Source organism: Erpetoichthys calabaricus, chromosome 4 (genome assembly GCF_900747795.2).
Source record: "Erpetoichthys calabaricus chromosome 4, fErpCal1.3, whole genome shotgun sequence".
Taxonomy (NCBI): Eukaryota; Metazoa; Chordata; class Cladistia; order Polypteriformes; family Polypteridae; genus Erpetoichthys; species Erpetoichthys calabaricus.
The window spans coordinates 269,141,101-269,167,708 of record NC_041397.2 but is presented as its reverse complement, the minus strand read 5'-3'; the positions used below and the strand labels follow the sequence as shown (position 1 = coordinate 269,167,708).

The 26,608-nt window shown below is 38.9% G+C and overlaps 1 protein-coding gene across 1 annotated transcript in view; it reads left to right on the top strand.

The window, feature by feature from the left end:
- Nucleotides 1-24,474, top strand: part of fstl1b (follistatin-like 1b) — a 118,411-nt gene extending 93,937 nt beyond the window's left edge. Inside the window, exons 6-11 of the mRNA XM_028800779.2 lie at nt 2,424-2,554; nt 7,977-8,095; nt 9,495-9,607; nt 18,075-18,185; nt 20,039-20,142; nt 21,569-24,474. Coding sequence (XP_028656612.2) covers nt 2,424-2,554; nt 7,977-8,095; nt 9,495-9,607; nt 18,075-18,185; nt 20,039-20,142; nt 21,569-21,613 — 623 coding nt within the window. The 3' untranslated portion in view covers nt 21,614-24,474. The remainder of the gene's footprint in view (nt 1-2,423; nt 2,555-7,976; nt 8,096-9,494; nt 9,608-18,074; nt 18,186-20,038; nt 20,143-21,568) is intronic.
- Nucleotides 24,475-26,608: the final 2,134 nt, after the last annotated feature.

Here is a 26,608-nt window from a genome sequence, read left to right as displayed (position 1 = left end):
AGCGTTTCCAAATGAGCACTCTGACCTAAATTATCTACGACACTCTCTCACTGTATAGTGCCCTGTGGCTTAGGCCTTGGACTTCTCTCTGTGGCATTGGGCTGTTTTACTTAAATGCATACTTTGGATTTCCCCAAATGTAAAATGAGTATTTTAGTTGATTTTTTTTTAAATTTTGTTAACTAGTTGCTCCAGTTTGCTTTGTAAAGCATTTAGATGCCACTGTAAATAGCATTGTATAAATGGCTGTCAGTGTGACTGTGTCCTGCAGTGGTCTGGTGTCTCTTCTAGGGTTGGCTTGGAAAGTATATGAATGGATGGAAAACGTGTAGTTATTCTTATTAATAAGGTCTGAGCTTCTGCTCGCTGTTGTAGGAAATTGATTTTTACAGACATGTTGCACCCAAGTGCTAGGTAGGAAGAGAGAAGCTCATCAACCTGTTCTTCTCAGTTTTCTGCCTTTGTATTCCCTAGAAAATTATGTCACACCTTTTTTTCACACAAATGATGGTTGTGTATTCTTTTGCCATTTGCTTACCTGTTATCTTGTCAAGACAATGGATGGATCAGCCCAACCTTGCCTTGTTCTGTAAAAGTCATTTAAAACAGCTTTCCTTTTTCTGGACATAAAATAGCATCTTTCTGACCTCCTAAATATACAGTCCTGGCTATTTTGAAGGAATAAGAACTGATTTGGGGTTGTTTCCACCACAACTAGCATTACGAATGAGTAAAAAAACTGTCATTTTTCAGCTTAAAATATACTTCAAATACTTTTTTGAGTATGAATATATGCCATAAAGCAAATGTAACAGCATTTTTCAGTGAATCTAATATAAGGAAAAGAAATTCCAATTTCAGAAATTAAATCAGCACAATTAAATCTATAAAGTTCATCTTTTGCACAGGAGGATTTTGGCGCTGACCAGTGTTTGTGGATTGATTTTTGATCCCCACCACTTTGTAACAGGAAAAATGGTTTAAGATGTCTATGTAGTTCATGGCCACTGTGAAAGGCCATAGTTATGATATATCACATGATCAACTCTCCAAATTGCTTTTAAAAGTACTTTGGGAGAATACAATAAAAATATTTTAAAGCCTACAGGAATATCCATATCCAAAGTAAAAAGTGAAAAAATAAACAACATCCATCCATCCATCCATTTTCCAACCCGCTGAATCCGAACACAGGGTCACGGGGGTCTGCTGGAGCCAATCCCAGCCAACACAGGGCACAAGGCAGGAATCAATCCCGGGCAGGGTGCCAACCCACCGCAGAAATAAACAACAAACAATGTTTTAAATTTAAGTCTGGCTTCAGTGCAAGTGAAAAAAATCAGAGCCTTTGAAAAAGATATTGATATAGTGATTAGTAGGGAGTGTTTCCCCCCAAAACACTAAGGATGCCCAGGGATATGAAAAAGTGATTTATTATACATAACAAACACACAAATACAGAAGAAGTTAAACAATACTTATGAACATCAAATGCAAACATTCAAGATTTTCCTTCATAACCTGGGGATCAGATGGCCCTGTTGCCCGCATCAAGAACTCCAAGATAAGTAATTCTTCCCATCTCCTGTACTTAACTCTATAAACATGGTGGCCTTTCTTCCTCCCCACCAGGTGAATCCTGGCTAATCTTCTATACCACTCTCAAGGCTCGCCATACTGGAGAACAGAGGAAGGTTTTAATGTTCCTTCCATGATCACTTTTAGGTAAAAGCCACAATCCATTTTGAGGGTCAGGACTGACCTACAGAACTCCTAAAGCCACTCACCCATAAGCCCACTGGCAGTCTGAAATGTCCCTGTTGTCTTGAACCCTATTGTATATTACAATGCTTAAGCTTCCTTGCATACGCCTGAAAACAAAGAAGGGGGCCATGGACAAGGCCACATGCTTTCCTTGCTGCCAAATAATATCTTCAGAATACAGTAGTTTTTTCTAGGACTCATTCCAATATTTATCATGTCAGCTTTCCAGCCAAGACGTACTAATTTTGTTGTGCTTTCCAGGAAAGAGTCTCACCAAATACAATCCCAACCATTCTTATCAGTACAATATCAACAAAAACATTTTAGACCCTTAACACATAAAGGCAAAACTATCAATAAAGAACATTTTGAAGTGTGCAATATTTTACTGTATGTAACTTAGTTTGATTAGATAGATAGATAGATAGATAGATAGATAGATAGATAGATAGATAGATAGATAGATAGATAGATAGATAGATATTTTATTAATCCCTAGGGGAAATTCACAATTATTTTTTTTTATTATGATTATTACTGTTTGTGATATACTACTTATTAGTAATGATACACTGTAAGAAGTAAATACAAAAGGGTCAATATTTTTTTTTAATTAAAAGTGTTCATAAAGTTCTGTTTCCTGGTTTTTTTTTTCACAGTTGTGTGCTACCTGGCTGATCGCAATGAGTTGCGGGCCCGTGTGATTGAGTGGCTCAATGCCGAGGTCATCCCAGATGGCTGGTTCTCTAAGGGTTCGAACTACAGTGAAATCTTGCAGAAATACTTCAAGGTAAATCTTTGTAAATGGCCGAGCAGTGAAATATGAAACTAAAGACATACATTGACGTATTTCATATGCTTTAAGAAATAAATATAAAAATCAAATTCATATATTTATTCATTAAGGTGATCCTTTTAAATAAATCAGTTTTGAAATGACACTGCAATGCTGTGGTTATTGCTGCCACCTCTAAACTTTAGGAGGTTGTTCTCGGATGCAAGCCTGGTAATTGTCTGCGAGGAAGCAGAATGTTCTGTTGGAGTTGTTGCATCCAAATTCTAAAAACATGCATGTTAGGTTAAGTGACTACACTAAATCTGCGCAGTGTGTGAATGTGAATGTGTGCATGAGCAAACCCTGCAAAGGACCCCGGTCAATCTCGGGACATACTCGTGCACATAGGGCTTCTTAACCTCATGTATAATTGTGGGTTGTTGAAGGAAAACTAGTGCATTTAAAAAACATCTCATGCAGATAAAGGGGTGAACACGTAGACTTCATACAGATAGAGTAAGTATTTGAACCACAGTGCTACCATAGTGCTTTGTTACCAGCATGCATTTCAATCCCATCAACTTTAACAGCATTGAGAAATGTCTGAAATGAAGAAGGTATTAAAAATAATTGGAGATGGAAGGTATGCTGATACAGCAGTCAGTACAACTGTGTTACAGAACTGGACATTGGTTCAAGTCCTAGTGTGTGCATGTCAACTTCCCTCTAACATCTCAAAACCGATACTTGGCTTCTTTAAATGGACCCACAATGCTTGAGTATGGTTGTGAGTGGAGTATATCATGCTAAGGTCTCAAGTTCTGAACAGAACTGATTAATCTCTTGTGGCCAATATTGCCTTGAATGATTTTAGCTGTTCAGAATCCTACAATGGAAAAGTGGTTTCCTAGGATGAATGGAAAGGTAATTTGAGGTGGTTGCTATATAGTGGAAATTATATGTTCTTTATAATTTGTGGACCCTTGCAGAGTTACTGATTATAAATTTTAGAGCTCTACATCACTAGTGTTTTGAAACCTTCGTTATTAATTAAAGAATATAACAGTTGCTCTATCTTGGGCATGTTCTATACGGTCCCAAATGGTTTTAATCACTTTGCCACATTAATAAAATCCTTGTCTGCATACCATTCATGACTAAAATCAAGAAGTAAATTCCTGTAGGCAGACAGAAATGGGAGCCATCCCCGTAGTGGGATTAGTGTGTTAAGACTCAGATTCCTAATTCATTTGTCAGCTAATAATTAACACCACCACATCCCTCTCGGCAAAGAAATGATAAACAGTACAGAAATGTTCTGGGTGCACATTGTGCATTTATTAATGCAGCATCAAAAATTATTTTTAAAATATGTTTCCTCAGTGTCTTGCCAATTTTTTAAACATATTTTTGACATTAGATATGGAGTGTTTCTGAAAATTAGTCTCAAAACTGGACAGTATCTGATATGGTGGATAAAGGAAGGGCCATAAAATTAATACTGATGCTCTTAACTTCCCATAACAGGATGTTATGTGTGTGAAATGCATGCTAAATAGTATGCAAAACTCTATAAATATACTGAATTGTCTGTGTTCCAACAGAATTGTCATTACCTTCTAATTATAATAACAAACGAAATATTATTAATTGAATTATAACAATTCTGTCCAACAATTCCATGGATTCCATCCAGACCATAAAATGGTGGACTTGCCCTTTACCATTATGAGGATTCTGGAGGGGACATGGGAGTATTTCCAATTGATCTGCATGTGTTTTGTAGACTTAGAGAAGGCATATGACCATATTCCTCGAGGGATTCTGTGGGGGGTGCTGAGAGAGTATGCAGTTCCGGGACCCCTAATAAGGGTTATTGGGTCCCTGTATAATCACAGTGAAAGCTATGGCTGTATACTCGGAAAAACATCAACACCACTTTCAATGGGTGCGGGACTCCGCTGGAGCTGTGCTTTGTCTTCTATCCTGCTTGTGATTTTCATGGACAGGATACCAAGTCACAGCCAGGGAGGGGAGGGGGTCCAATTCAATGACCTTATAGTCACGTCACTGCTTTTTGCAGATAACGTGGTCTTGGTGGCTTCCTTGTGTTGCGAACTCCAGCAAGTATTGGAACGGTAAAGCAGCAGGGATGAGGATCAGTACCTCCAAATCTGAGGCCATGGTCCTCAGTAGGAAAAGGGTGGACTGTCCTTTCCAAGTGGGAGGTGAGTTAGTGTCTCAAGTGGAGGAGTTTAAGTACTCGGGGTGTTGTTCATGAGTGAAGAGAAAAAGGTTGGTGAGCCAGTCTGAAAAACTGAAAACTGAAAAAAACAAAAAGGGTTAAACAAAAATGAAATAAAGATGAAAAGTTAAAATTTTTAAATCCTGACAGCTCTGACCAACCATTATTTTGACATTTACTTAAAGATGGATTTTTTTACATTAATTATACCATAATGCAGTGGACGAGACTTAAGGAATAAAATGAGGCACTTTGGCCCAATGCAGGACTCCCAGGAACACTTGCATTGGGGTATCATTTTTGTTGTCTTTGAGCTCATGTTGACCATCTACTATGCTTAACTTTTCATTACAAGATTACAAAGCCTGTAGAAAATGGCAACATTCAAGCGTGTATTTTAACTGCACTAGTACTGAGGTTTGCAGAGCTTCTGTTCACAAATAATTTAAAGTTAAAAATTTAAGTCAAAAACAGCTAGGAAAATCATAGACAAATAATCACCAGCTAAAGTAGGCAGCAAAGAAATTGTAGCTCAGCAGCTCATCCATATCTTTTTTATTATCCATCTATTGCTCTCAATTATCATATTCAAATAATAATGATAACAATAATTAATAACAGTAATAATAAACAACAAATAGCAATAATTAAAATAACAAATGAATTGCAATATTAGGGGCAGAATTTCAATTTGTTTCATATGAGTTACCGTACTATTCTGTTAACATAAAGGTCTGCTTTTTTGTGCCATTTGGCCCAACATATTGTTACTACCTTATAAATTAGGTGCTAAAGGTAAAGTGGAGAGCAGCCGGGAAGCACATTGGCTTCTCCCAACCACACTTGAAACTGGTACTGAATAGTACCGCTCGTTTTGCTCATGGCATTTACATATTCTACTCCTTTGTTCTAGCTGTTTAGGTATGAGAAAAAAAATGGATTAAAACATTAGTTACTTTAGGAATGTTATAAGGAAAAAGAGAAGGAGAGTGCTTTTAATTTTGGAGCAGTTAAAGGAAATGTGCAGAATTAAATTGAAAGCCTAAAGAAACCAGCTGGGTGAAAAGAGTAAGCTAAAGGCCTTGATGATGGGACTAAAATTAATGATGGTTGTCACCAGGCAACTGTTTTAGACCTAAATCCTCAGTCCTGTGATCTTTGGAAACGAGACGAATGGAGAGCTTTTCCTTTCAGTATGTGGGACTATGAGAACAATCACAAGTCTGCCACTCAACAGAATGCCACATTTAGCGCTGTATATTGTCTTTTGTTAGCTCTCTTCTTGCTAACAGCAGACAGCCTGGCTCTGCAAATCACAGTGATGTTATGAAGATGCTAAAATCCTTGAGGAATATATTTTTTTTAAATTCATCTTGCAAAGTCCTCAGCATTGCAAACAAATCATCTTTTAACAGCCCAATGAAACAACAGCTTAGAGTGTCTGTTATATACAGATGATCTTTGTGTTAAGGCAATTCAATGGGTGCAAAAGCTGCCTGTGGAGATCTAGAGGTCTTAAGAAAAGGCACGTAGGTGGTCCATCTGTTGAGGTGGTCCTTTCATTGCTTTTAAGGAAACATTATTATTTTGTATCAATGAAAATCTAGAGTGGAAATCAACACATTAGTCAACAAAGCAGAATATGTGAAGTAAAAGGCCATGAATATTAGCAGTGGGAGGTTTTGCACTGAAGTGTATCATGCTGGAGACTTTTCTTCTCACATACAGAAAAAGATTATGTTTTTACAGATGGCTAGAATCACCAACATGAGAAAAACTATTGGTAAGCAATGAGGATCTCTACCTCTACACAGTGTCAGTTAAGATGAATGCCAAAGTGTTTTACAAGGAGACCATTCAGTGCATGAAGCTCTTTTGGCTAGCTAATAGGTAAATTGACCCAGTATCTCATTCACACATATTCTAAAAGCCATCAGCTACTGAGCTGGCACTCAGCATGGAGTCTTTGCCACAAACCTGCAAAAAAGGGGAATCCTCTGAGACTACAAGAATATTTAGCAGACTGTTCTCCTAATTTTGTATTTTATGGGATAACCAAAGTGAATGAAATTGTGAGTCAGAGCTGGCATTAAACATTATGGGTGCAAAATGGATCTGAATGAATCTGGCTGTTCTGTTTTCCTCTTAGAATCTGTGTGCTTAACTGCAGTCTTTTACTTTATAAATTACAATAACTCCTCTTGAACAGAATGAGGATTAGTAGATACAAAAATGCATAGATGAGCAAATCTGTTGTAGATGTGTGTGTTAGGAATGTCACAAGAACCAATCTTTCAGTACCAGTTCAATACCAAAATTCCAAAATGTAACTAATATTTTTTATATTATTAGTAGTACCGATGCATGCAAGCATGCGTGACTGCAAGTAGACAAATTACTTCAGAAAGCACAATAACACATGGGAAAACTTAAGCAAAAACTACACATTCGACTTATACGACCTACATTATACAACACCAGAAATTATACGATAAAATCAAGTCCTGCCTTATCCATGGGAGAACTTATCTGCGAGTATATACGGTAATTCTTTATAAACTCAATGCTTAACATCCCCTTCCCTGCTGCCCCCACTTATTGTTACTCTGAATAAGTCCCCATGTCTATCACACATTAAAACTTAAGCCATGCATTGTATTTTGCTATATATGAATAGATAGATAGATAGATAGATAGATAGATAGATAGATAGATAGATAGATAGATAGATAGATAGATAGATAGATAGATAGATAGATAGATAGATAGATAGATAGATAGATAGATAGATAGATAGATAGATAGATAGATACTTTATTAATCCCAAGGGGAAATTCACAAATATCAGTGAATATCAGTGTTCATTTACTGAAATGATAGTTGGGTAACTACCTGACGGATATATCACTATTTAAAGCTGCTACGACTATTAGTATTTATATATTTTATATTCTGTTACAGAAAAGGGCATAATATTGTTCACTTGAATAATGGAGGTACTTTTAATAAAACACCACTGAATGGGATTTCTGCTTTTGCCATGGTATTACATAGATTTCGAGTATCAGAAAATTTCACTGGTGTTGGTATCAAATATAAAAATTCTAGAATCATGACATCCCACGTTTCCGTGTGGTGGGGTGATGGATATGCTTATATCTAATAGGACATTTTCTGGTGATTGTTTCACAGAAATATGACAATGGAGACTCCCAGTTGGATTCAAATGAATTTCTTAACTTTGTTCAGCACAACCAAACAGCTGTTAACATTACCTCCTACATGGATGAGGAAAACAATCGACTTCTCAGGTAATATTGTAGAATTTTTCATAAAAATATATCACCATGGACAAGTGTTGGTAGTTTTTTGGGTTGCTTTTGCATTTTTCACAATTTTTGGAATTTTATAAGCAAAGCATTTTACTTCTACTTGTATAGCAAATTGCCTGTGCATTGCCATAGATTGGAACATTAACGTAGCAGCATGAAACTCAGAGATTCAGAATCAAAGTGCTCTATCCACATCAAATTGGAGGATTTGCATTAATCACAACAAAGTAATCAAAGAGAAAATGAAAAAAGCACTTTTCCTGCATTGTGCGTCTCTTTCTTCCTGTTGTTCACAGAATATTATGAGAATTTTGTGTACAAAAAACCTCATTTGAAGCTGCTCATCTCAGTTACTGTATCTGCCATGTGCACACATATCATGCTGCTCTTTTGGTGCTTTTACAATTGACTCAGATAAGCTGATTGACCAAAGCTCATCTATGTGAACAGAAAATAATGAAGGTCCATCACAAGCAACTAAAAAAAATAAAAGGAAGGTTGTACAGAGCACCACAGGATTTTTTTTCTTTTCATTATTTATTTATATTGAATTTATATAGTATTTCAGAAAAGAAAGTTTTTAAAACATTATAGTAGCATATTGAAGTATGAAATTACAGTAATTTCTTTGTGAAAATGGTACCAACATAAGAAATGTGAAATGTACCACATGTAGGAATGCATATATAAGTAGTCTTTTATAATTTTACATGCACATTCATAGTTTAATAATAAATGTTTACTATGATAATTGGTTGATAGTCCTAAAATAAACATACGGGGTTACTCGCACATACTGTAAATTCTTCAATAGATACATTTATATACCCATATGTATTTTATAAAATAAGTGTACAGTAAATTCCTAATTTTAACCATGTAGCTTACTGGATATTAAAAGTATTTTTAATAAAAATATAATTGATTGAGTCAAGTGCCTTTAAGTTGTAATAGACTGACACTTGTTTTGCCTATATGATTTCAACAGGCGGTGTGCATGAGTAGGCCTGAAACCTAAAATAGCAATAATTAACATCAAAATCACAATATTTTTCATGTTGTATTCCCATGTATCATGATAATTGCAATTCCTCTCTTTAAAGGGGTCCATACTATGGCTTGGTAAATTGATCAGTCAGGGATTTATGAGTCCTACTGAGAGATTTGTCTTGAGGGCTTTAAATGTTAAAGCATTGCTGACATTTTCTTAGCATTTAAAGCCCTTTAGCCTCATTAAAATGAATAGCCCTGAACAGTCTCTTTTCACCCAGTGATTTAAAAATTAATGAATTAGACTTTCTAGACTGGATTTTATTGCTTCTGAATAATGTTTATATGTGTACTGCAACTGTGAACTGCATGATCTTTTTATAAATAGGAGCCTCTGTGTTGATGCACTGATTGAACTCTCTGATGAAAATGCTGACTGGAAACTGAGCTTCAATGAGTTTCTCAATTGTCTGAAGCCAGGATTCAACCCCCCAGAGAAAAGTAAGCAGAAAATGTCCTTCTGTTTTTTGCATCTCTATGGAGAAATGCTATTTTATGAGTAATATTTTATAAGCTGAAGGTATTATAATGTTTGCTATAAAACAAAAAGAAAGTTACAGCAGTTATATTTTGTTTTTTTGCGGCATCACTGGATATTTTCCCAAAGAATTACTCAGAGGATTTTACATATCTCTTCCTTTTTTAATTTATAAAATACCTTTACCTGTTTTTTCATGCTATAATATCCAAATCTGTGCATAAAAAATATTCCCTTTAAATATTAGACTACTTTTTTTTTAAGCTGTCATCATTTAGGGCAGGGGTGGTGAACTTCAGGCCTGGAGGGCCGCAGTGGCTACAGCTTTTCATTCTAACCCTTTTCCTAATCAGTGACCAGTTCTCACTGCTAATTAACTTTTCCCCATCACTTTAATAACCCTGTTAGAAGAGTTCAGCCCTCTGAATTGATTCCTTTCTTCATTAAATGACAACCAAGCAGAAATGAGCTGTGAAACGAGCTAACAGATGACCAGCTAAACTGGGGCTTCAAACTCCAACCAATTTCACTCCAATCGCTTTCTTAATGAGAAGCCAGTTCTTGCTGTTAATTAAACCCATTATTTAATTCCATGGCTTGTTGCTGCTCTCATTCTGCCACAGCACACATTTCGAAAACTGATGTTTTTCTGTTCTTTCTAAGAGCTCCGTCAAAATGTTTTGGTGACCTGAGAGATCAACCTTTCCAAGACAATCACCTCTCTTTAATTTCAGAAATTGTGTAATGGGCACAGGGGAGCTGGTCATGTGGTGGCTTGTTTTGTGTCTCATTATTGTTTGGCTGCTAATTAAAGAAAAAGAAACAACTATATGGCCTGAGTCAAGTTAATTAAAAGAAGTAATCAGCAGCAAAAACTGGTCACTAATTAAGAAGATGGTAAGAATGAAAACCTGCAGCCACTGTGGCACTCAAAGCCTGGAGTTTGCCACCCCTGATTTAGGGTATCTGCCCATTGCCAGTACTATATGACTTTGCTGAATCAGCACTTCAGCCAGAGTAATCAAAAAGCCTTGTAAACATGAATTTGCACATTCCGATCCATTAACACATTATATAAACCTGAAAACCTCATCTTCTTCTGTGTGTATTTCAAATCTCATAAATGTATTTCTGTCAGGTGGACTCCATCATGTAAGGAAGTAACATGGACACTATTAGCTGCTATATTAAAGTCAGTTTTGCTAGTCAATTCAGAATATACAGTAAATTTTTATACATTATTTGCATAACCATTAATAAAAATACCTCCATCCATCTGTTTCACACACAACTTTTTTTTCATATTGAGGGTCACTAATGCAGGATCCAAACAGAGGTTTATTTAATTCTGATTAATTATTAACACTGTTGGAAAATATTATTCCTAGAGAATTGGCTTAAAGTTTGCTGTAGTGAAATCAGAGTGTGTATCAGTGCTAATGGAAAACAGAATAGTGGTTAACAGAAAATGATTTCCAAATCCAGTAAATCAATTACCAAAATTATATCAGTACGCAGCAAATTCTGTGGCAAACACAGCAAAATATTTTGATACGGTCAAAGGATGAAATGCCAACCCTGGTCAAATCCATGAGTCATGAGTACTTGTTGAGAACATAAGTAATAAGAGGGAGCCATTCAGTCCATCCAGCCCATTTTGCTTACTCATAGAAAGTAGACCATTGGGTGTGAGATGACCATATCCTACAGATTTACACAGGTTTAGCAATAATGACTGGTGTTCTGAGGGGCTGGAATTTAGAGCTTTCTGAAAGAGGCATGTATATCTATCGTATTCAAAACTGTCACGTTACTGCATTACAACAGGCGAGACTAGATGGATTGCTGGTCCTCCCTTCATATATACACATTCTCATTCATACAGAGCTATCTTAAAATACTATTTAAACTAACATACACAGCTTCAGGATGTGAGAGGAATCTAGGATAGAATGTGCAAACTCGGCAAACAAATTGGCAAGGCCAGGACTCAAACCCAGCTTGCTCAAAGCCACCCAACTATTATTATTATTATTATTATTATTATAACTATCCAGCCACCCCTTTTATGAGCCCACTCATTCAAATATAGAGTCTTAACGGGCCAGAGCCTATACTTGCAGCAACCTCGGTACATTCAGGTAAAGAAGCTTACCTGCAAGCTAAGTCATAAAATGGTGTTAATTATTAAAGCAGTAAAAGCTCACTGACATCAACAGTGGCTATACAGCAGCATATGATGATAAACATTTCTGATTATACTCACAATACTGTGGCCTGAATCCAAGAAAGTTGTGACACTTGTTTTCTTAGTGTGCCCATACTACACACTCCTGTATCTCAGTCTCAAGCTTTCTCTCCACTGCTGTAACCTCACCATTGTTTCTATGCCTGTGTTATAGTACACTTGCTGTATTTAGAAGTTGTAATTGTTCCTGGAGGTGGGGCTCGATGGCGAGCGCCTGGTGGCCGGGCCTGCACCCATGGGGCTCGGCCGGGCACAGCCCGAAGAGGCAACGTGGGTCCCCCTTCCCATGGGCTCACCACCTATGGGAGGGGCCAAGGAGGTCGGGTGCAGTGTGAGTTGGGTGGTGGCCGAAGGCGGGGACCTTGGCGGTCCGATCCTCGGCTACAGAAACTGGCTCTTGGGACGTGGAATGTCACCTCTCTGAAGGGGAAGGAGCCTGAGCTAGTGCGCGAAGTTGAGAGGTTCCGGCTAGATATAGTCGGGGCTCACCTCGACGCACAGCTTGGACTCTGGAACCAATCTCCTTGAGAGGGCTGGACTCTCTACCACTCTGGAGTTGCCCCCGGTGAGAGGCGCCGAGCAGGTGTGGGTATACTTATTGCCCCTCAACTTGGAGCCTGTACATTGGGGTTTACCCCGGTGGACGAGAGGGTAGCCTCCTTCGCCTTCGGGTGGGGGGACGGGTCCTAGCTGTTGTTTGTGCGTATGCACCGAACAGCAGTTCGAGTACCCACCCTTTTTGGAGTCCCTGGAGGGGGTGCTAGAGGGGCATACCTTCTGGGGACTCCCTCGTTCTGCTGGGAGACTTCAATGCTCACGTGGGCAATGACAGTGAGACCTGGAAGGGCGTGATTGGGAGGAATGCCCCCCTGATCTGAACCCGAGTGGTGTTTTGTTATTGACTTCTGTGCTCGTCACGGATTGTCCATAACGAACACCATGTTCAAGCATAGGGGTGTTCATATGTGCACTTGGCACCAGGACACCCTAGGCCTCAGTTCGATGATCGACTTGTGGTCGTGTCGTCGGACTTGCGGCCACATGTCTTAGACACTCGGGTGAAGAGAGGGGCGGAGCTGTCAACTGATCACCACCTGGTGGTGAGTTGGCTTCGATGGTGGGGGAGGATGCCGGTCAGGCGTGGTAGGCCCAAAACGTGTTGTGAGGGTCTGCTGGGAACGTCTGGCAGAGCCCCCTGTCAGAAGTAGCTTCAACTCCACCTCCGGCAGAACTTCGACCACATCCCGAGGGAGGTGGGGGACATTGAGTCCGAATGGGCCATGTTCCGTGCCTCTATTTGTTGAGGCAGCTGACCGGCAGCTGTGGCCGTAAGGTGGTCGGTGCCTGTCGTGGCGGCAATCCCCGAACCCGCTGGTGGACACCGGCGGTGAAGGATGCCGTCAAGCTGAAGAAGGAGTCCTACAGGACCCTTTTGTCCTGTGGGACCCCGGAGGCAGCTGATAGGTACCGGCAGGCCAAGCGGAATGCGGCTTTGGTGGTTGCTGAGGCAAAAACTCGGGCGTGGGAGGAGTTTTGGGGAGGCCATGGAGAATGACTTTTCGGACGGCTTCGAGGAGATTCTGGTCCACCATCCGGCGTCTCAGGAAGGGGAAGCAGTGCAGTGTCAACACTGTATATGGTGGGGATGGTGCGCTGCTGACCTCGACTCGGGACGTTGTGGGTTGGTGGGGGGAATACTTCGAAGACCTCCTCAATCCCATTAACATGCCTTCCAATGAGGAAGCAGAGCCTGGGGACTCAGGGGTGGGCTCCCCCATCTCTGGGACTGAGGTCACCGAGGTGGTCAAAAAACTCCTTGGTGGCAGGGCCCAGGGGGTGGACGAGATACGCCCGGAGTTCCTCAAGGCTCTGGATGTTGTAGGACTGTCTTGGTTGACACGCCTCTGCAACATTGCATGGACATCAGGGACAGTGCCTCTGGATTGGCAGACCGGGGTGGTGGTCCCCCTCTTTAAGAAGGGGGATCGGAGGGTGTGTTCCAACTACAGAGGGAAAAGTCTATTCAGGGGTCCTGGAGAGGAGGGTCCGTCGGATAGGCGAGCCTCGGATTCAGGAGGAACAGTGTGGTTTTCGTCCTGGTCGCGGAACAGTGGACCAGCTCTATACCCTTAGCAGGGTCCTGGAGGGTGCATGGGAGTTTGCCCAACCAGTCTACATGTGTTTTGTGGACTTAGAAAAGGCATTCGACCGTGTCCCTCGGGGAATCCTGTGGGGGGTACTCCGAGAGTATGGGGTACCGGCCCCCCTGATAAGGGCTGTTCGGTCCCTGTACGACTGGTGCCAGAGCTTGGTCCGCATTGCCGGCAGTAAGTCGAACCCGTTTCCAGTGAGAGTTGGACTCCGCCAGGGCTGCCCTTTGTCACCGATTCTGTTCATAACTTTTATGGACAGAATTTCTAGGCGCAGCCAGGGTGTTGAGGGGGGTCCGGTTTGGTGGGCTCAGGATTGGGTCACTGCTTTTTGCAGATGATGTTGTCCTGTTTGCTTCATCAGGCCGTGATCTTCAGCTCTCTCTGGATCGGTTCGCAGCCGAGTGTGAAGCGGCTGGGATGAGAATCAGCACCTCCAAATCCGAGACCATGGTCCTCAGCCGGAAAAGGGTGGAGTGCCCTCTCAGGGTTGGTAGCGAGATCCTGCCCCAAGTGGAGGAGTTCAAGTATCTCGGGGTCTTGTTCACGAGTGAGGGAAGAATGGAGCGTGAGATCGACAGGCGGATCAGTGCGGCATCCGCAGTAATGCGGGCATTGCATCGGTCTGTCGTGGTGAAAAAGGAGCTGAGCCGCAAGGCAAAGCTCTCAATTTACCAGTCGATCTATGTTCCTACCCTCACCTATGGTCATGAGCTATGGGTAGTGACCGAAAGAACGAGATCGCGAATACAAGCGGCTGAAATGAGTTTCCTCCGCAGGGTGTCCTGGGCTTTCCCTTAAAGATAGGGTGAGAAGCTTCAGTCATCCGGGAGGGGCTCAGAGTAGAGCCGCTGCTCCTCCGCATCGAGAGGAGTCAGATGAGGTGGCTCGGGCATCTGATCAGGATGCCTCCTGGACGCCTCCCTGGTGAGGTGTTCCGGGCACGTCTAACCGGGAGGAGGCCCCCGGGGAAGACCCAGGACATGCTGGAGGGACTATGTCTCTCGACTGGCCTGGGAACGCCTTGGGATTCTCCCGGAAGAGCTAGAAGAAGTGGCCGGGGAGAGGGAAGTCTGGGCATCTGTGCTCAAGCTGCTGCCCCCGCGACCCGACCTCGGATAAGCGGGAGACAATGGATGGATGGATGGATGGATGGTAATTGTTCACGAAAATGAGGAGGATAGCTGACGTGGATGGGTTCCTTAACCCATTTTACCTGATTTGTCAGATGTCACTTTCCTAGTTATAATACTTAATTCAGTTCTGTAATATTGAATTACAGTATCAATATGCATTTTGACAAGGAAGCTATATTGATATGTTTTCTCTGAAAAGTGCATTGTGGCTGAGGGAAATGGGGAAACTTAGGAACTAACCTTTCAGATCAGCTAAATATTTAAATGTTGTTATTCACATCCCTAATTTAAACATCAATAAAAACACAAAAAAATAAAATAATGCCACCACTTAATTCTGTGATCTTACAAAATTACTATAATGATATCATAACAATTTTTGAGGCCAAAAAATGACTGTAAAAAACTAACAATTATGTATTTAGAGATGTTCATCTGCACACTATTGTTGTTAAGAGCTGTTATTTGGGTATTTGTGGTCTTTCTGTTGGCTTGAACACATCTGTCCTCCCTCATTAAAACTAGAGACTGTAGTGTGTGACTGTTCCAGAGGGCAGCTTGTCAGCTTTTTCTGAGATGCTGTAACCAAAACATCTGGAACCAACAATCATATCACAGTCAAAGTTTCTTAGATAGTGAACAACAACTAAACCTCCTGACCATGTCTGTATATATAGAATTGCGGCCTCGTGATTAGCTGTTTGCAGGAGCAGGCTATTTGTATTAACTCTTTCAAGGCTGATGTTGACTTTTGTCAAAAGGAGGAGTTGACAATGGTAATCAACTGTAAACTGTGACAAAACCAACTGTTACATTTAACTCTCGTAGCTAGAAGGAATGCTAGATTTGACCGAGATCCCCTGTGCTCACGTGAGTAGCAAGGCGCACACAACGGCAAAAATGGCACTGACATCTGGTGAGAAATCAAAGTAAATGCGAAAAGTTAAATACTCCATGGACGACGTCTTGTCTATTAACTCTGAACTGGACTATGACTTGTCAGATTTTGATACAAGTGATCGAAAACGAATGTGAGGTTCCAGCTTCAGCTGATCGGTCCCCAGCTAGTCATAGTACTGACAATGTTTGCCAGGGTGGACTGCCACTTAACAATGATAAGAGCTAGAAACCAGATTGTAATGCACTGTGACCATGACTGCCATTGCTGCTGTCCCAGCCATGTGAAGACAGCCTGGCAGCAAGCCTGCCACTCATTCATTGGCAAACTGACAGCCACAGCATGCAGCAACAGATGTTTTATGTTGGTTTCTGTGTGAAACCATTCTTTTTTGGAAAAAATATTCAGCTCTCAAAGACTTAAAAGTCTGGTGTGCCTAATAAAGTCAGCACTAAGCGTAAAATAAAGCCGCATCGGGAGCACTTAATGCCCACACTGCATGCCTACCACACAACAAACAATTTAAAGTGTCCTTCCTCTGGCATAATAAGGAAGAACAAATATTCAGCAGTCACCAAGCAGCAATGCCCCAGAGACCTAAGTGTTCTCTCCATTTCGGAACTGCCCAGTTGCTACTTATAAAATGAAGAAAACTTGTATTTTACTTTCAACCACTTTAGTAGCTTTGGTCTTTCTTATTATTTTCATCTTTTACTTTTCCTATGATTTGCATCCAGTTCAAACTGATCAGTAAATAAAGAGAGCACAAGTGGGTCTTGGGAGATGTCAGTAGCAAATCAAGTTAACGTCATGGCAGGAGCTGCAAGCTGCATTATTTATATGAGTTTTTTTCCTGTACTAAAGCTGACTATTTTAGAAGTAAGATATAGTGCCTAATGATTAATATTGAGTGTCACAGTGCGTATGAAATCATTAACAGATTTTTGTTTTTATTTTGATCATTGATTTGTGGAGCTTGCTGGCATTTTACCTTTACATAAGGTGAATTAACAATTAGATATTGATGTTTTACCTCAATCTAAACTTGATTAATCATTAGGTAACAACAGAATATGTGTCACAGAAAATCTCCTCTCTACTACAAATTATGCTCAACAAGATTTGACAACATGCACATTTCTTAAAGCTACTTCTTCTTTTGCTTGTGACATTCACAGAAGAAAATAGAACAGGGGTGGATGTGCAGTATGAAGAGGAAACAGATGCATAGCAGTTCATCCTTACGCAAATAAAGCAGACTGTTATAAACAAAATATATTAAAGTACATAGCTTCATTATAAAGTGTAATAAAAACTATTCTTACATAATTATTATGAAAAAAGGAACAGTTAGGCATGAAGTAACGGTACTGCATGCAATGTTAAATAGCATCTTTCAAATTAGCATGAAATGACTGAGTTTAAGTATATATTTGAGTCTGACCAGTAATGGAGTTTTGCTTGGTTTGATTCTGATTATTGTCTTGTGCTCATTCCTTCCATTATAGGATACAGCTTCCTGATATTTTGAAACAGATTTTTAAAATGGAGGGATATATAATAGTTCCTATTTGGTAGCCTTTGCTTGTAGCCTGAACTTGTGCATACCTGATTCAGTTTAGCTGGCATTTTTATAGTTGCCCTGGTATTTTTCTACTCTTATCAATCCATGTGTAATCAGTGAATTCATGCAAGGCATATTTGGAACAACCAAATAGCCTTGCATGCACATCTCCAAAATACGGGAAAACTGGACTACCTGTAGAAAAATCCAAATTGGCCATGGTAGAAAATGCAGACTTTACATAGATAGCAATCCAGCCACTATTTAAATTCATTCAGCTGTCAGAATGAGGCTGCAATGCTAAACGCTGTGTCACTGTGCTCCCTATTTTGTTTTTATGAGGTTGTGACTGGTAAGTCACTTTGTATAGAGGCATCACATAAATAAATCAATAAACTAGATACCCATCATAATTTTAACCTGTCTTTTTCCAGAGTGTGCACTTGAGGATGAAACCTATGAAGATGGAGCAGAAACCCAGGTGGAGTGCAATCGTTGTGTCTGTGCTTGTGGAAACTGGGTGTGCACTGCCATGACTTGTGATGGTAAGTGAAGAAGCAAGTTTTATTTCAGTATTTCTGGCATAATCAATACCATTAGCAAAGACAAATCACTTCCAAACACTGCCCAGTCATAGGATGTAACCATAACTGTCATTCAGAAACTCTGATGTTAATCAATTTGGGCTCACCACTTTCACATTGAAATATTTTAATTAATATAGTGAGAAATTTCTCTTCTCATTTACAAAGCAGCATTCCCCTGATGTTGGTCCAAGACAAGTAGTAAACTGAGCAGGGCCAGCCAGACTGCTCCTTGTTCCCCAACAACAGTCTCCAATGCCACCTAGAAGATTTACTAGGTGCTTCCAATATACTTGGGAGATATCCTTCCCCCACTGTATGTCTTTAGCCTAATGCTGGGTCTCCTATTAGTGTACATCTTGGAATAAAAACACCCTCTACTCTAACTAGAGTCCCTCAGTCCCAAAGACTTGATGCAGTACTACAATATTCTTTTGGACTGAAGAGTTATTGATCATAGGTGAGGTTGGAGATTAAGATTGGCCACTAAATTGCTTTTGAATTAACCTTCACCATACAGTACAATATCCATAGTATATTCATATAAATCTAACTAAGTTAAATGGCAATCATAATTCTAGAATTTTCTGGCCAAACCATTGGTTAATCTCATTATCCCATCTGCCCTTATGTGTAAATAAGAATTTGATGCACAGCACAACATGCCAGTTAATCCAATATCGTATAGCTAACCAAGCTTCATAGCTTGCATTGTAAATAAGATGGTGACCAGTCCGTACAGTACACCCTCACTTTTTCACGTGGGGCCAATCTAAAATTAACAATTAGCCAAACACATAGGAACTTGCACCACATCACTAGGGTATAATTTAAATCATTACTGCTATTTCATAATTTCAGGAATCTGAGTTGGATTTCTAGTTCACTTTCTGTGCAGTTTGTACATTCACCCTGAGATCACATGGGTTTTTCTCCATGGACTCCAGCTTCCTCCCATATTATAAAGACAGCATGACAGATTAATTAGTGACACTAAATTGGCATGGTATGAATGAGTATGGTTGAGTATATCGTGTGATTAAAATGGAACTCCTAACGAACAATTTGCAACTGCAGTGATACATTAAGACCTCCCAAAATTTTGCAATGTCTTCAGATATTGAAGGACTAAAACTAATAAAATATACTGTAGATGGTGGTATATTTTACCTTACATAGACTTAATGTAATAAAACTTAAGAAATAACATAAGGAATTATATATTTTCTAAATACAAATTGAACTGGAGTTACGAATAAGAACTATAGGTGTTAGTGAAATGTTTATTTTATGTATATAATGTTCATGATGTAATTATAATGAAGAATTGTATGTTTTGTCCAGTTAAGCTTCACAAAGAGGGTGTGGTCTTCTCTCTATTTTGTGACTTTGATGGAAAAGATATTAAGGCACAGTAATGATTGTTGCTGTCTAGTATGAAGACTTATCACCATGCTTAATCTCCTTTAACTTGCTCTGCATTGCACACTGGAACATTTCACAATGTATAGTGGTCAGAATGAAAGTCAGCACCTCCAAATCCTAGTTCATGGTAGTCTTCCAGGAAAAAAATAGTTTGCTGTCTGCAGATGAGAGGGAATTGGCTACCCCAAGTGCAAAAAATCTACACATACCCATGTGAACCAAAAACAGAACTTCAAAAAAGACCTTATAGTACAAATTTACAGAACATGCTAAAGGTTAGTGAGTGACAGCGGAGAAGAGGAAACAAATAACAAGCTGGCATTCTGTTGATCAGCCTGTGTAGGTCTTGATAGTGGGAGAAAAGGTATGAAATAATACTTTTTTTTCAGCAAAGGACAAGAAAGAAGTATTTGACGATGATGCTGATCTACATGCACAGGAAATGACTGAGGAGGAATGGAACAGACGTGTGGAGGAGCTGAACAAACACCAGGTGAGGAACAGCCCTAGAGTGGTACATTTTTTCTAAAGGTTATTTAATTATAAATCAAAAATAATTCATTTGTTAAGCCTATATTTAATCACCTTGAAAGCACTTCATTTTTCATCCAACTATATTCTCAAACTACTTTCCTTTGTTAAAAAAATATTAAAGAGAAGTGCTGAAATCATCTTTGACAGAGTTACTAGTTCACCACAAGGTACACTGACACACACCTAAACACATACATACCTGGCCTGTATAGCGTTGCCAGTCAGCCTAAGAAAAGAGTTTCATGGAACTGACAACAAAAGGCAAAATCATTTATTCACAGGGCAAGGTTACATGCTCACAGCCTTACTTTTTAGAGTGGGCAGGAGAACCATGTGAAGTTTTAGGAATAGAACTAACTCTTTTACCATCTCTTGAATAATTAAGAGAGTCAAAATGAAAAACTGTAACTTGCTGCACATGATATACTGTATGTCAGTCACTTTAAGTCTCTCTATTATAAAAAAAAACTTGCGACGAGACGTGATCTTTTGAAGAGAGATCTTTGAGAGACAGAGAGACACTTTCACGTCCCGCGAGACAGGCAAGTCACATCATACTTACAACCTTTGGAAGCAAGTCCCATGATACACATACAGAGCAGGTTAGAGATAATGGAAGTAGGAAAATTCAAAAATCTTAAGAAAATGAGAGTAACTCTCATATTAGAGCAAAAAAATGGAAAATATTACTTGGTGAAATAACGGAACAGTGCAAAGAGATTGAATAGTGTTTGAGAATGTCTGGGGGAGAAGAGAGACCAGGCATTGATTTTAAAACGTTCGAAGCGCCGCACAAAATGCGGCACAGGAGTAGAAGCAATCCAGCAACAGATTGAGCAAAGAGTATTGAAAAATACAACTGTTATTTGTTTCCTATTGTATCAACGTTTAAAAGGGGTTTTGGAGGAGTGAACGTGTCTCCTTGGGGGGCATTCAGCCCCCCTCTTCGCAATGGTGCGTAGCCGTAGAGTAAAGATCGCATTTGCGCAAACAAATGGAAAATTACTCAGTAAAATAACGGAACAGTGAAAAGAGATTGAATAGTGTTTGAGGATGTCTAGGGGAGAAGAGAGGACAAGGCAGTGACTTTAATACGTTTGAAGCGCCGCACAAAAATGCAGACCACGCCCCACACAGGAGTTGCAGCAATCCAGCAGCTGATCGAGCAAAGAGGAGTTAAAATAAAACAACTGTTATATGATTTCCATTGGATAATCACCGTTAAAGAGGGGTTTTCAGAGGAGTGACCCGCGTCTCTGTGTAGCGCTCGGGGAAGTGGTAGGAGAGTGAAGTGCAGATCACGCAGTCCGGCAGCAGTAGCAAGCCAGCAGCTGATTGATCAAAGAGGAGGTAAAAAAAAATATTCTTTTTTCTGATTTCTGCAGGAAACCATTGAAAAATCAAAGAAAGTGAACAATAAGGAAATCTAGGAAGATGGAAAACATCACAGATTGACCAGCAGCCATCCACTCTGCTTCAGAAGGAGAGTAGACAAGAATCTTGGATCTTGCTGCTCTTTGAACAAAGTTATATTTCTGTCCGATTTTACTTCTTTTTGTTTTATAATTATTCATAAATTTAAATGTAAACCGCATTCTTTATACAAAGTTCAATTGCATTTTCAGTGTGCAGCCCACTGTGTAAACTGAGCTGTCAAAGGCACATTGTAAAGCTGTGTTAGGGAAGACAGATGGTGAGAAGATACCATCATTGTGAGCCGTCTTCAGAATTTTTAAGCGCTGAGGAAGATTGTAATCGGACTATTAAAGTCAAACTGTAATCCATTTTTTATGTTACCGTATTTGTTTCTAAGTATATATGGTGTGTTTTACAATAGGATATGGAGTTAATTATATGTCAAACAGAAAAAAAATGAAAAAGCTGTATAAAGAAGAGCTCACCTTGTACTTGAACTTGAGTACTTGTGCTCAGCTGATTTGCAATTGTACTGTCCATTTATTGTGTTTAACGATACTTGATGCATTTGCTTTTATACACATTGTTTAATATCAAGTAAGATTTTCAGGTGACAAAGGAAGCAGCAGTCTGCCCCAGAAGCACTGGTCATTGAAATTTTTATTTTTTTGTGCACCAATCTCACATACTTCAAAAGAAATGCTGGGTCCCAGATCTGCTATCGAGCAGCTCATTCTTCTAGCTGATAATATTTTTGTCATGATGTTCTTGCACTGTTCTAAAGGGTATCACTTCCTCTATTCCTCTATAGCCAATTCTGACTATCTGATAAGTTTCAGTCCCCTTTTATAGAATGAGTTTGGTAAAGGTTTCTGCCTTCCTGGTGAATGAAAAAGATGTTTACCTGGATCCTGGCCTGACATTCTATTTATTTTACCAAAATGTGCTGAGCCTTTATTCACTGTTAAAATAGTGTCCAGTCACACTTTTTGTTAATGTTTAAAGCCCTAGTCATGTACACCTATCCAGAAATTTTTACAGTTACCCATTTCTAAACAGTTGAACACTTACTGAGTTGTTCACCCTTACATGAAAAATAGAGTTATATAGAAGCGGTTCATGTGTTCGCATGCAGATTTATTGACACATTTTCATCAACATAGTGTAAACAGATCTCAAGAGAGTGGTGGCACCCTAGAGTAAACCAACATAAGACTGAGTTACCAAGTCAGAGGCTGAGCATAGCTTAAGATAGCGGCATATTCATTTAGGTGATTCCTGGGAATTGGGAGATTTGTCCTAAGCAGGTGCATTCAAATGGAGCTGTCCAGAGCAAATATTAAGAAAACCTGTTCTAAACTGAACTAACATTGTCAGCACAGGAGTAATTTGTAATGTGATATTTTACCCTTCTATGAGAAGTTCCCACATTACAAATATTCCATTATCATATATATATAACTGCTTTATGAGTCTACACATTGTATGCAATTAGTTATTTTTTATTTGCGTTGTACCTGCTGCTTATTTTTGCCAGCGTTAATAATCTTTGGCTTTGTAAAAAGTTCAGGAATAACTGCTGAAGCTTTTCCCTTCATTTATTTGCTTGTGCATTGATCTCACTCTTCTTCTACACTATAAATATTTGTGTCACTATATAGTTATCAATAAATAAGCAAAATGCAGGAAAGATGTGAGAGTGAAAAACATATTGTCAAATCACATTTACACACGTTAATTTTATGATAGACATTTTTTAATTTGATTGTCATATATCTGATTTTGCTTTTTTTATTCTAGCTTGGTAAAATAACATTGTGTTGGTAGAGATCCATGGCTTTCATTTGCTAGTAACAGGTTATTGTTAAGACAGTATTGAAATTAACATTTTACCAGTGACTAATGTCTTTGTAGTTCTTTAGGTCTCTATTTTGGAAAAAAGACAAGCAAATAAAATAAAATGAGGAAAATAATTTTTTACAAACATACTTTAGACAAGAAGGCAAACAGTCAGACTGTAACTTAAATGGTGCTCTTGATAATTTGTTTTAAAGCTATCCAAACAGTATTTATACCAGATTTTGGGGTCTCGGAACATCACAATGAATCCTAGGCGAAACAGGTATAGAATAGTTGTACACGTTGAACAATTTCTACAGCATGTTAGATAAAAGACTTGTGCAATGTAATCTGTGTTGGATCTTTGTTGTGTTATAAGTAAATGCATATAGCAGAATGGAGATGTTGCTAGTTATATTTCAACAAGCTAGAAGAGAAGTTGCAGTCCACTCTGACCTTCCATGTGTTATTAGTACTTCTGTAGAATTTACTGAACATGAAAAAGTGGAAACCAAAACTTGAGAAGTTAATCTGTCTGGTGTTATCACTCCAGGTATTAAATTACACTGGACCCAGCAACTATAATATACCTTTTGTTATAAAGTTAATATCGGTTAGTATTATCAATGTCATCTATAGGTATTTAACAGTTTTAGGTTATTATTTTTTGCACCATTTTGTTAACATAATTTTATTGCAGTATCAGTGCCTTAAATTGTAACTGTTGACCAAGAAGTTTAATGTATTGAAAAAGAAAAGGTCATTTCAAATGTTTTAATGTAAGGCTTGATGTTGCAGAACAAGAAATGTTCTCCCAAACCAAAACGCAAAGGTCATTGGCAGGTAATTTACCTCCCATTTACAGTCTTTTATTTTTGTCATGTAAAATTGATCTATAATGTAATGTACTCTTGTGAAGGTTATTACAATTTTGATTAGTCTTTTTGTTCATCGGTTGTTTATTACATTATTTGGGGTTTTTTTAGGTTCTTTGGGTATACATGCCAATAAAGTTTCTTAAAAAACTTATAACAAATAGTCTGCTTATTTATTATTAAGAAGCAATGGTTTTTACAGAGGCAGTATTTAGACAGTAAGTATACTTTTCAGGCCATCTTTACTTGTTCATTATGTGCAGACAGACTTGAACGTAATGCACAGATTATGTTGCTGGAAGTTTTACAAACATCTGTTGAAACAGGTGGTCAGCGTTCATGAATTTTTTCCATACTTTTGACATGAATGTAGCAAGTAAGAACCTAATGATTGGTAGTGAACAAAGATAGCAACATATGGTGCTTTTTCGACTTGTCTGCCTTGTATCTAGCACACTTCCCACTCCGTCCTTCTACCTGCCCCTTTTCTGTACCTGCTTATCCAGTACAGGATCATTAGGGAGCCTATACCAGTGGCAATAAGGGCAAAATGAGACTCATTTTTGAACAGATGACCATCCAACATTGGCACATTCATGTAACCATGCAGACAGAAGTTAATTCAATTGGCTTGTCAGTCTAACACCATGCCTTGAGACCTTGCAGTGGCACTCACAAACAGTGTGTTGGGATATAGTATCCTCAAGAAATGGAATCCAGCTGGTGTCAAGGTGTTTTCTGTGCCATACTAAAATGTGACTTTATTTATTGCAGTACAGAAATACAGTATTAACTTATCTTTATATAGAGTTTAGCTTGTTATGCTTTCGTTGTTTGAAAGCAAGAGTCTTTATTGAGTTAGGATTCATAGATTGTGGAGAAATTAAACAGTCTTAAAAAAGCAATATGGATGAAATCATAAACTGCCTCTAATAAATGACTACTAGATATGGTAGAAGAGCAAAGATTACTAATCACTTAATCTATTTTGGCGTATTGTGCCTATTTTTATTTTACGTTGAATACATTTATTTTATATAGAAAAAGGAAAAAAGGTTACATATAGAACAAGCACATGTTTCAAAATACAAAGAAATAAAATCATTCAATTCATGATTACCACAACAAAGGGGGGGGGGGGCAAATATATTGAGAGAACAGAATTGCCATCTAAACTGAACATAAAAAGGAAAAAACCTACAACATAATAATGTCCAAACATGGCAGAATGAAAACACTAACAACCCGTAAAATTAAATAAAATCCGTTATTGGCAAGGATTTTTTTTACATTAAGCATTAAAAATCTGCTGCCACTACAGCCTTCCTGGACCGACTTTGCAGTCTCCTGCAATACGTGGCCCATTAAACGTCATAGTTCCTTTCATTAGATATGGGAATATGCCAACTTTGCTAGTCAATGTGACCCTTGTATCCTTGTTCAGCTGGGCAAAATTCAGCTGCAATTTAGCAAAATATTCTGCCTTTCTGCCTATTCTGAAAATCAAGGTAACCCATTGCACTCTTTACAAGGCCCACTAAACATTTATTCAGTGTAGAAGTATGGCAGTTTACTTAGACTTTAATCCAGGGATCCTTAGTCACAGTCCTGGAGGGCAACAGTGGCTACAGGTTTTCATTCCAGCCAGTTTCTCCAATTAGAATTCAGCTCTTGCTGATAATGAAACTTGGTATTTAACTCGAGGCCTTGTTAGCGCTTTCATTCGTCAAAGACAAATTTTAGTTACATTGTTGATGCAGAGGTCCTCAATTACATTTCTGCAGGTCCACAGTGGCTGCAGGTTTTCACTTCGACCATTTTCTAAATTTGAACCCACTTATTTACTACTAAAGCAATACAGTTCTTGGGATTTTAGTTATCTGGCCTGTTACAATTCAGAACCCCTAATTGCCTATTTTAGTTTTTAGCAGCTGCATTTAAGTTCTAATTGTTGCCTGTTTAATTAACCAGACATTACTTAATAATGAAATGCAGATAACCAAGAAACCAGCAGCTCTCCAGCTAACGGGCTTCCTTTTAAACCTGTCCATATGCACTATCAGGTATCTGTGTTAAAAATAAATAAATGAATGAATGAATGAATGAATGAGAGAGGAACTGGAAGGACTGTTAAGTTTAAATCTGTTCTGGTCCACGAAACACATGGATAATGTACTCAGAAAAGGAAACTCTATACAGCAATTCAGATTTCCCTTGGATGAATGAGCATACTAACAAGCCAAATTGTTAAATACCAAGTTTCATTATCAGCGAGGACTGTCTCCTAATTAGGAA